Source organism: Perca fluviatilis, chromosome 13, assembly GCF_010015445.1.
Source record: "Perca fluviatilis chromosome 13, GENO_Pfluv_1.0, whole genome shotgun sequence".
Taxonomy (NCBI): domain Eukaryota; kingdom Metazoa; phylum Chordata; class Actinopteri; order Perciformes; family Percidae; genus Perca; species Perca fluviatilis.
The window spans coordinates 36,390,662-36,401,164 of record NC_053124.1 but is presented as its reverse complement, the minus strand read 5'-3'; the positions used below and the strand labels follow the sequence as shown (position 1 = coordinate 36,401,164).

Here is a 10,503-nt window from a genome sequence, read left to right as displayed (position 1 = left end):
ACTACACAACGACAATAAAGTTGTATCTAATCTACTGTCATCACCTCCCCAAGGCGTCAACGTCTTCCCACGGCATGCTGACCCTAGACCTGGTCGCCGAGGAGGATGGTTTCTCTCCGGACTACGATGGCGACCCGCGGGAATCCTCCTGGGAGAATTTCCAGGCCGAGCTGCTGCGGGGGGGCTCGTGCGGCCAGGTGGCAGCGGTCGGGTCTTCTTCGGGGGTCGGAGTTCGTCAGCGAGCCGGCACCGATGTGTCGAAGCTGCGGGCGACATCCAAGGAGCCCAAAGTGAAGACCAGCAGTCTTCCCAGAGGGAGTGAGCTGTCCTGGGGCAAACATTCACACCTGGAGGCCTCCAAGGTCCACAACACCCAGCAGGCACAGGTAGGGAACCCTAAAAACTCTGATCAGGGCTTTAAAGTGCCCATATTATACTCATTTTCAGGTTCATAATTGTATTTTAAGGTTGTACCAGAGTAGGTTTACATGGTTTAATTTTCAAAAAACACCATATTGTTGTTGTACTGCATAGCTCTCTCTCTCACTGCTGCAGCTCCTCTTTTCACCCTGTGTTCAGGTCTCTGTTTTAGCTACAGAGTGAGACCTCTTTTCTTCTTCTTCTTCTTCTGTACTATCTTTGATTGCACTCGCACATGCTCAGTAGCTCAGATCGTAGCTCATGTCAGCTAACTCCATAGACAGTAAAAGAAAGGCTGTTTCTCCAACTTCAGTCAGTTACAAGGCAGGATCAGCTGGGAGACTTCTTCTAAACCAGGGAGCACATGGAAGTAGTTCTTTTGGTAGATTATGGTGAACTAGTGTGTGTTGTAGCAGTGCTTTGCCATTGAGAACGAGGTAGCATGCTAGCGTTAGCATTAACGCTAACGCTACGAGCTAACGGTTACGGTTAGCCAGCTCGTTTCGGCTTGTGATGTCACAAGCCGGGCCGATTTTTGAACAGCTTACCCGGAGACTGGTATGGGGACTTTAAATTTACTTTTTTGATCACCAGCCAACATGGCTAGTAGATTTTTTAAAGTTACCAGCCAATCAGATTTTCCACTATAGCCACATTTAGTTTTTCCTACTTAAAGGTGGTCTAAGCGATATTGGGTGACGGCAATTGTTATTGACGTTGGAAGTATTGTCAAAAAAAACTGCGCAAGATGATAATCCTGTTTTACGAGTTTTCTTAATACCTCCGTGGGATTTAGGACACTGCACGATCTGTCATAGCTGTAGCAGTCTGCCGTTAGCCTCGTGGCTGTATTAAGAGAACGGTTAGCCTCCACCGGGAAGCTAACGCTAGTTTGGCTAAGCGCTAGCTGACAGTTTGATTTAGTCTAAAATAACGTTAACTCAAACTAAACACTGGGGAAAGCATGCTACAGCTGACGTAACAGCTGATATATATTTTAACGGTTATTTTCAGGTTTGAGGGTCTTTTACATGCTGTCTCAGCTAGCGGTTAGCCAAATTAGCTGTCCCCCTCCCTTCCGTGCATCCGCACACTAACCCCCGCCCACCCCCCCCCAAACCTCACCCCCAAATCCTTCTTGTAGGTTATTGGCTGGAAGACTGTTTGTTATGTTTGGTGGTGCAGGTTGGCATAGTTTGCTTTTGTTGGCGTTTGTGGAGCCTGAGCTGTCTGCAGTGACCGCATTTTTTACAGTGTGTTATGGGGACAGACAGCTAGCAGATAGTGAGGAGATATTTTTTACAGTGTGTTCAGGGGACAGGCAGCTAGCAGATAGTGAGGAGATGTTTTTTACAGTGTGTTCAGGAGACAGACAGCTAGCAGATAGTGAGGAGATATTTTTTACAGTGTGTTCAGGGGACAGGCAGCTAGCAGATAGTGAGGAGATATTTTTTACAGTGTGTTCAGGGGACAGACAGCTAGCAGATAGTGAGGAGATATTTTTTACAGTGTGTTCAGGGGACAGACAGCTAGCAGATAGTGAGATGTTTTTCTACAGTGTGTTCAGGGGACAGACAGCTAGTAGATAGTGAGGAGATGTTTTTTACAGTGTGTTCAGGGGACAGGCAGCTAGCAGATAGTGAGGAGATGTTTTTTACAGTGTGTTCAGGGGACAGGCAGCTAGCAGATAGTGAGGAGATGTTTTTTACAGTGTGTTCAGGGGACAGACAGCTAGCAGATAGTGAGATGTTTTTTACAGTGTGTTCAGGGGACAGGCAGCTAGCAGATAGTGAGATGTTTTTTACAGTGTGTTCAGGGGGACAGACAGCTAGCAGATAGTGAGATGTTTTTTACAGTGTGTTCAGGGGACAGGCAGCTAGCAGATAGTGAGGAGATGTTTTTTACAGTGTGTTCAGGGGACAGACAGCTAGCAGATAGTGAGGAGATGTTTTTTACAGTGTGTTCAGGGGACAGACAGCTAGCAGATAGTGAGGAGATATTTTTTACAGTGTGTTCAGGGGACAGGCAGCCAGCAGATAGTGAGGAGATGTTTTTTACAGTGTGTAATATGAAATGCCAGGACATAGTGTTCATGGGAAATGTAGTAATTAGTACTACAAGCACTGTAATCTGGAAACACTGACTTGGTTTCTGCAGCCTGTCGTTAAAAAAACAAAATGCTGTGTGCTTCAGTCATCACCGGCCAAATTGGCTAGTAAGTTTACTATGTTGTAGCCGCCAGGGTACAAGTGGCCATAATGGCATCTGGTACAGATGCAGCTTTAAGGATCTTCGTCAGATACAAATGGGAGACTTGTTTTACCTTTCAGGTCCTTCAGTCTCAAACACCGCAGCCAGGGAAGAGGTTCAGCATGCAGGGTCGGAGTCGCTGTGCCTCCATGGACGAAGTCCTCTCCTCCAGGTACACACACAACACACACACACACACACACACACACACACACACAAACTATCTCACACACACACACACACACACACACACACACACACACACACACACACACACACACAACACACAAACTATCTCTCACACACACACAACACACACACAACACACAAACTATCTCACACACACACACAACACACACACACACACAACACACAAACTATCTCACACACACACAACACACAACACACAAACTATTACACACACACAACACACACACAACACACAAACTATCACACACACACAACACACACACACACACAACACACAAACTATCACACAACACACACACCACCACACACAAACCACACACACACACACACACACACAACACACAAACTATTACACACACAACACACACACACACAACACACAAACTATCACACACACACACACACACAACACACAAACTATCACACACACACACACAACACACAAACTATCACACACACACACACACACACACAACACACAAACTATTACGCACACAACACACACACACAACACACACACACAACACACACACAAACACAACACACAACAAAAGTATTACAAATGTTACAACACCACCCCAAACCCACACACACCCACAACACACACCCCAACCCCAACCACACCACCCCCACACCCACCCCCAACAACAAACACACAAACAACAACAAAAAACACAAACAATTTAGGTTAGCCCCCAAACTTAGGGACTTGAGTCCACCTGTAAAAGTCTCTTTCTTCTTCTCTAACTTCTAAGTTGTTCTTCCCTTCTCCAAAATGTCGGAAAAATGACAAAAAAACGTAAATAAAATGCCTAAAAAAGTCGTAAAAAGTGACTCAGAAAACCGAGAGCTAGTTGACCAAAAAGAGTAACCATCTTACTGGTTACATACATTAAGTTAGAAGAAGTTCAACTGTCTTCTCTTGTCATCCTTCCCCCCTTCTTTCCACTTCCTCTTCCTCTTCCTCCTTCCCTTCCTCCAGACCGGCGATGATTCGCTCTGAGTTTCGCTCGGCTCTGCGGCGCTGTCCAACCGAAGAGGAGGCTGGGGGCGGGGCTTCGGTGCAGCCTGTCGGGCAGCTGCAGAGCCTGATCGCCCAGAGGATGCAGAGAGCTCAGGAGCTGCTGGAGGAGATGAGACTGCAGGTACGATCGTTTCGGTCTGAATGGACTGAAGAGGTGTAGTGCAGGGATCTTCAACAGGGGTCCGGACCTAGGGGGTCCTTCAGGAGTCAATGCGGGGGCCTCCAACTATTGACATTAACATGAATCCAATATATTATTAGCAAATATAAATCCCCACTGCTATGCTAACTGGCCTATAGTCAAGGTAGCCACTAAGGCCATCCACAGATGGTAACAATTATTAATCTGAATGTCTTATTATATGCAAAAAAAAAAGGTATGTATAAAGGATTTAGGCTGCCCTACACGTTATTGTAGCTATTGTACTTAATATGCAACTTTATTTTATTAAATATATGTAGTAGGGGGGGGTCCCTGCTCCATCTTTCTTTCAGTTAAGGGCTCCTTGGTCCCCTGGTGTAGCGGATAGAGATGTTCTTCTTCCCGATCTGAACTTGCGCGTCGGCCGATACCGATGCTGCGTTCCAGGTAATTCGTGTTTTCACGACCTTGTAGCCGTGAAAGCGCCCTGGAGCGGCAGTCAAACCACCCCCCCCCCCCACACCCTGTGACTTACAGCCCGGTCTCACGGCAGTTCGTGAAACCATCGCCACCCATGGACACATTAAGTGGAACCGAAATGAGGAACCGAAAATTTGCGCTATAATCCGGTCCGATTCCTACCGGTTGCGTAGGAACCCAACCGGTACCCAACCGTAGTGCCAGACTGGGGGTGGAAAGGGGACTGAGTCCCCATGGCCCTCATGTGAGGAGGGCCCAGAAAGATGCTTGAATAAATAGCTGTGGATGTGGAGAGGGGTCCCATACAGAATGACCTTCATACAGGGCCCAGATTGTTGTGCTACACCCTTTGCTTCTTGCGTTCAGCGCGGTGCGGGCGCCGATATGAACACACTACCCCCAATTGTAAGGGAATGTCCCACTGTGGCCACCTTTAAGAGCCAAGTAAAGGTGTGGGAATGTCCCACTGTGGCCACCTTTAAGAGCCAAGTAAAGGTGTGGGAATGTCCCACTCTGGCCACCTTTAAGAGCCAAGTAAAGGTGTGGGAATGTCCCTCTCTGGCCACCTTTAAGAGCCAAGTAAAGGTGTGGGAATGTCCCACTCTGGCCACCTTTAAGAGCCAAGTAAAGGTGTGGGAATGTCCCACTGTGGCCACCTTTAAGAGCCAAGTAAAGGTGTGGGAATGTCCCACTCTGGCCACCTTTAAGAGCCAAGTAAAGGTGTGGGAATGTCCCACTCTGGCCACCTTTAAGAGCCAAGTAAAGGTGTGGGAATGTCTCACTCTGGCCACCTTTAAGATTCAAGTAAAGGTGTGGGAATGTCCCACTCTGGCCACCTTTAAGAGCCAAGTAAAGGTGTGGGAATGTCTCACCTGGCCACCTTTAAGAGCCAAGTAAAGGTGGGGGAATGTCCCACTCTGGCCACCTTTAAGAGCCAAGTAAAGGTGTGGGAATGTCCCACTGTGGCCACCTTTAAGAGCCAAGTAAAGGTGTGGGAATGTCCCACTGTGGCCACCTTTAAGAGCCAAGTAAAGGTGTGGGAATGTCCCACTCTGGCCACCTTTAAGAGCCAAGTAAAGGTGTGGGAATGTCCCACTCTGGCCACCTTTAAGAGCCAAGTAAAGGTGTGGGAATGTCTCACTCTGGCCACCTTTGAGAGCCAAGTAAAGGTGTGGGAATGTCCCACTGTGGCCACCTTTAAGAGCCAAGTAAAGGTGTGGGAATGTCCCTCTGGCCACCTTTAAGAGCCAAGTAAAGGTGTGGGAATGTCCCACTGTGGCCACCTTTAAGAGCCAAGTAAAGGTGTGGGAATGTCCCACTGTGGCCACCTTTAAGAGCCAAGTAAAGGTGTGGAATGTCCCACTCTGGCCACCTTTAAGAGCCAAGTAAAGGTGTGGGGAATGTCCCACTCTGGCCACCTTTAAGAGCCAAGTAAAGGTGTGGGAATGTCTCACCCTGGCCACCTTTAAGAGCCAAGTAAAGGTGTGGGAATGTCCCACCCGCACACCCTTTAAGAGCCAAGTAAAGGTGTGGGAATGTCTCACCTGGCCACCTTTAAGAGCCAAGTAAAGGTGTGGGAATGTCCCACCTGGCCACCTTTAAGAGCCAAGTAAAGGTGTGGGAATGTCCCACCTGGCCACCTTTAAGAGCCAAGTAAAGGTGTGGGAATGTCCCCTCTGGTCACCTTTAAGAGCCAAGTAAAGGTGTGGGAATGTCCCTCTGGCGCCACCTTTAAGAGCCAAGTAAAGGTGTGGGAATGTCCCTCTCTGGCCACCTTTAAGAGCCAAGTAAAGGTGTGGAATGTGCCTCTGGCCACCTTAAGAGCCAAGTAAAGGTGTGGGAATGTCTCACTCTGGCCACCTTTAAGAGCCAAGTAAAGGTGTGGGAATGTCCCACTGTGGCCACCTTTAAGAGCCAAGTAACATTGGTTTTGAATGTCCCACTGTGGCCACCCTTTAAGAGCCAAGTAAAGGTGTGGGAATGCTCCACTCTGGCCACCTTTAAGAGCCAAGTAAAGGTGTGGGAATGTCCCACTCTGGCCACCTTTAAGAGCCAAGTAAAGGTGTGGGAATGTCCCACTCTGGCCACCTTTAAGAGCCAAGTAAAGGTGTGGGAATGTCCCACTCTGGCCACCTTTAAGAGCCAAGTAAAGGTGTGGGAATGTCCCACTCTGGCCACCTTTAAGAGCCAAGTAAAGGTGTGGGAATGTCCCACTCTGGCCACCTTTAAGAGCCAAGTAAAGGTGTGGGAATGTCCCTCTCTGGCCACCTTTAAGAGCCAAGTAAAGGTGTGGGAATGTCCTCTCTGGCCACCTTTAAGAGCCAAGTAAAGGTGTGGGAATGTCCTCTCTGGCCACCTTTAGACAAGAAGTCGCCACCTTTAAGAGCCAAGTAAAGGTGTGGGAATGTCCCACTCTGGCCACCTTTAAGAGCCAAGTAAAGGTGTGGGAATGTCCCACTCTGGCCACCTTTAAGAGCCAAGTAAAGGTGTGGGAATGTTCCCACTTGGCCACCTTTAAGAGCCAAGTAAAGGTGTGGGAATGTCCCACTCTGGCCACCTTTAAGAGCCAAGTAAAGGTGTGGGAATGTCCCACTCTGGCCACCTTTAAGAGCCAAGTAAAGGTGTGGGAATGTCCCACTCTGGCCACCTTTAAGAGCCAAGTAAAGGTGTGGGAATGTCCCACTCTGGCCACCTTTAAGAGCCGCTGAAAGCAAGAAACAGCTTTTAGCGCTGGCACATTTGCAGAAAGGTTGATTGATGTCCTTATTCATTCATTTTATTTATTTATTTATTTTACAAGGAATACCTCTTGAGATGTGTCATCTCATAATCGAGAGGGTCCTCGGTATGACAGTACAAAGGACAAGACATTACAGTACAACATACACATTCACTCACATACTAACTTCCCCATCCCTCTCCAGACATCACCAGAATGATCATTTCAAAATGTATGAATAGTAATTAAGAACAAAAGATAGAAAATAACGGAAAACTGAAGAAAATAAATCAGATAACCGAAAAAACAATTACACCAGAAAGCAATCCAGCTTTATGGAAAGCATTTACAACAATTGCTTGTTTGCAAGTAGATGAACAAAGATGTCTTGTAAGATGTAATTAATCTTATCCTAATAATTGCATCTGACATAGGCTATAACTAAGAATAATGTGTGTGTTATGTCTGTCAGGAGTTGCAGAAGGCCAAAGCGGAGAGAGAACACGGAGGCAGCTCACCGTACCTGAAGGGCATCGACTCTCCTCGCCTCCACCACCTCAGGGGCTCCGACTCTCAGCACGCCAGGTCCTTTTCATTATTCCTTCTAATATTTAATCAAATCTGTCACTCAGGTCCAGGTTGAAATATGCACCTTTTAAATATCTGCAGCCAATTTGGCCTTGACCAACTGCCACCTTGCTCGTTTGAAAGCCATGATGTCTCTCTCTCTCTCTCATTGGTGGGCCAAATTATCTGGGCGGGCAAAGCAGAGAAAGAGGAGGTAACCTTACTCCTTATGACCTCATAAGGAGAAGATTCCAGATCGGTCCATCTGAGCTTTCATTTTCTCAAAGGCAGAGCAGGATATCCAGGGGTGGTTTACACCTATCACCATTTCTAGCCACTGGGGGACCATAGGCAGGCTGGGGGAACTCATATTAATGTTAAAAAACCTCATAAAGTGACATTTTCATGCCATGGGACCTTTAAGCAAAAGCTTTGGGTAAAGCCAAGTTCTGTTGATTTACACCATGCTCGTTTGAGCAGTATGACTTGAAAATGTGTGCTGCGAAGCCACATTCCGATCGCAACGTTTAACTTGATTCTTGTCCCCCCCCCCTTCCTGCAGCAAGTCGCCCGGATCTCCGAGGAGCCGTAGCAGCGACTCTCCTCGCCTGCGGGGGAAAGACTCTCCCCGTCTGAGAGGCCGAGAGTCTCCTCGCGCCAAAGCTAAGAGGAATCGCTCCAAAGGGACCGACTCGCCTCGCTCCAGAGGATCCCAATCGCCCTCCGCGAAAGCAAACGACTCCCCTCGACTGAAAGATTCGCCACGGACAAAAAGCTCCGACACGCGTTCCCCGAAACTCAAGGGATCTCGTGGCGCCTCTTGTCCCGACGATGAAGAAGACTCTGCCGCGCAAAAGTTGGCAGAATCAACGCCCCCGGTTCAAGAAGCCGACTCACAACAAGGGAGTGAAACCGACTCGCCACGTCCAAATCGTAAGGACTCGGCGAGCATTTCTGGGTCCTTCGAGCCTTCGCGACCCCAAACCGCCGACAGGCACCCTCCGCCCGCCTCGCCGCCCGCCCTGCTGTCGGAATCGGAGCTGCGGATGCGGCGCGAAGAAGCCGAGCGCCTCCTGGAAGAGGCTGTGTCGTCGTGGAAGGAGGCGCAAGAAGTCCTGCAGGAAGTGAAGGAGCTGCAGAGCCAGACACTGCGGCGGCAGCGCCGGAGAACCTACGAAAAGATGTCGTTGACGGCCGCGGCGGCTGGGCTGCACAAGGCGACCCCGGCGGCGGCGGCAGATGAGGACGGCACGCCGAACTCGCCGACATCCCCCGAAGACGAGTCCGAGACGCCTTGACGATGGGGATTTTCTTTCTTACAACTATTCCTTGAATTCAATTTTCTCGAAGGACATTTTTCAGCATGCTTACACGCATAAAAAAAAGCAGACAGGGATTTGCAATAATTTTGGGGGATTTTTGGGGGATTTTTAAATGTTTTGCATCTTTTAAATCTTGGGGGATAATCCGTGGGATGCACGTGAACACTTGAGCAAACGTGGATTGTTTTAAAAACCAGCAATATACAGTTCTTCCCGGGCAGGTTTTAATGACTTTCTTTCCTTGAATTGAATTTTCTCAGTGGAAGGTTTTCTGCATTGTAGCAACAACACATTATGTAATAAGCTGCTGCATTTTGTAATAAATGATTACTAGGGATGCACCCAATCCAGATATTTTGGGGTTTGGATGAATACCGAATCCACTGGTTAAAGCGTAACTCTCGCCAAAATGCATCCTAGGGTATTTTTGTGAATGTTTGTGAGTCAAACAACAACTGCAGTGAGTTGCACACAACCTTTCTTTTTAGTAAATCTGTGTACACAAACAATGTTGTCAATGCTTGCGTTAAGGTGTAGAGCCCCTGGTGATACTTGAAGCAAAGTTTCATGTTGTGTCGAGCCTTCTTAGTATTTCGAAAATAGCTATTTTGAGACTAGCATGAGAGTGCCCCTAGCACTCCTATTCAAAAGGCCATTTGACCCAAAAACTAGAATACGGTGAAAATTAAAAGTGGCGATTATGCTTTTAAACTAAACTTTGACTTACGTACATTCACAAAAATACCCTAGGATGCATTTTGGCGAGAGTTACGCTTTAAGATTCTGCCGAATTGGAAATCGAATACCGAATCCTACTCCCATCCTCAGTCCATTAACACAGTGAACACATTGATGAAGTAAACAGTGACTGTCCTTCCTTTGCTGTACCTGAAGTTGCTGCATTTTGCTGCTGTCTGGAGATTCCTTCATGCACAACTCGTATTCTTTCAGATGTTTCATACCAAATGTTGTAACAGCAGCCATGATGTGTATAGTTTAGGGTCCTCGCCACCACCAGACCAATCAGCATTGAACAGATTGAACATGTAGCTGGACTTGAATGGCCTTCTTTTGACTGAAAGTACTGCCAAACAACAACTTTTTCTGCTCACCAGTTCCATTTACACCTTCCCCTAATCAACGGCGCCGTCATTACGGCGACCAGCGTAGCGCGCCGAGTGCAAGCGTAGGGTTCAGTTCGCTGGGAACAAATTCTAAGGTTCGGGAGAAACCAGAACCCCGTCAAAAAGCCCAATATCCAGCCGAATCTGAAGCCAAATCCTGGCTTTGGTGCATTCCTAAATATTACGTAACGCAGCAGTTCTTACAAAATGCAAAGGGCTGTACTTGTTGTTTTCTCTACTGGCTT

At 47.7% G+C, this 10,503-nt stretch overlaps 1 protein-coding gene across 2 annotated transcripts in view; it reads left to right on the top strand.

Annotated features, from left to right (window-relative positions):
• The window catches only part of plekho1a (pleckstrin homology domain containing, family O member 1a), a 28,885-nt gene extending 19,176 nt beyond the window's left edge, over positions 1 to 9,709 (top strand). For both annotated transcript variants that reach the window (XM_039820664.1, XM_039820663.1), the window contains 5 exons: positions 54 to 386; positions 2,751 to 2,842; positions 3,863 to 4,025; positions 7,718 to 7,830; positions 8,375 to 9,709. In XM_039820664.1, coding sequence (XP_039676598.1) covers positions 54 to 386; positions 2,751 to 2,842; positions 3,863 to 4,025; positions 7,718 to 7,830; positions 8,375 to 9,110 — 1,437 coding nt within the window. In that variant the 3' untranslated portion in view covers positions 9,111 to 9,709. The remainder of the gene's footprint in view (positions 1 to 53; positions 387 to 2,750; positions 2,843 to 3,862; positions 4,026 to 7,717; positions 7,831 to 8,374) is intronic.
• Positions 9,710 to 10,503: the final 794 nt, after the last annotated feature.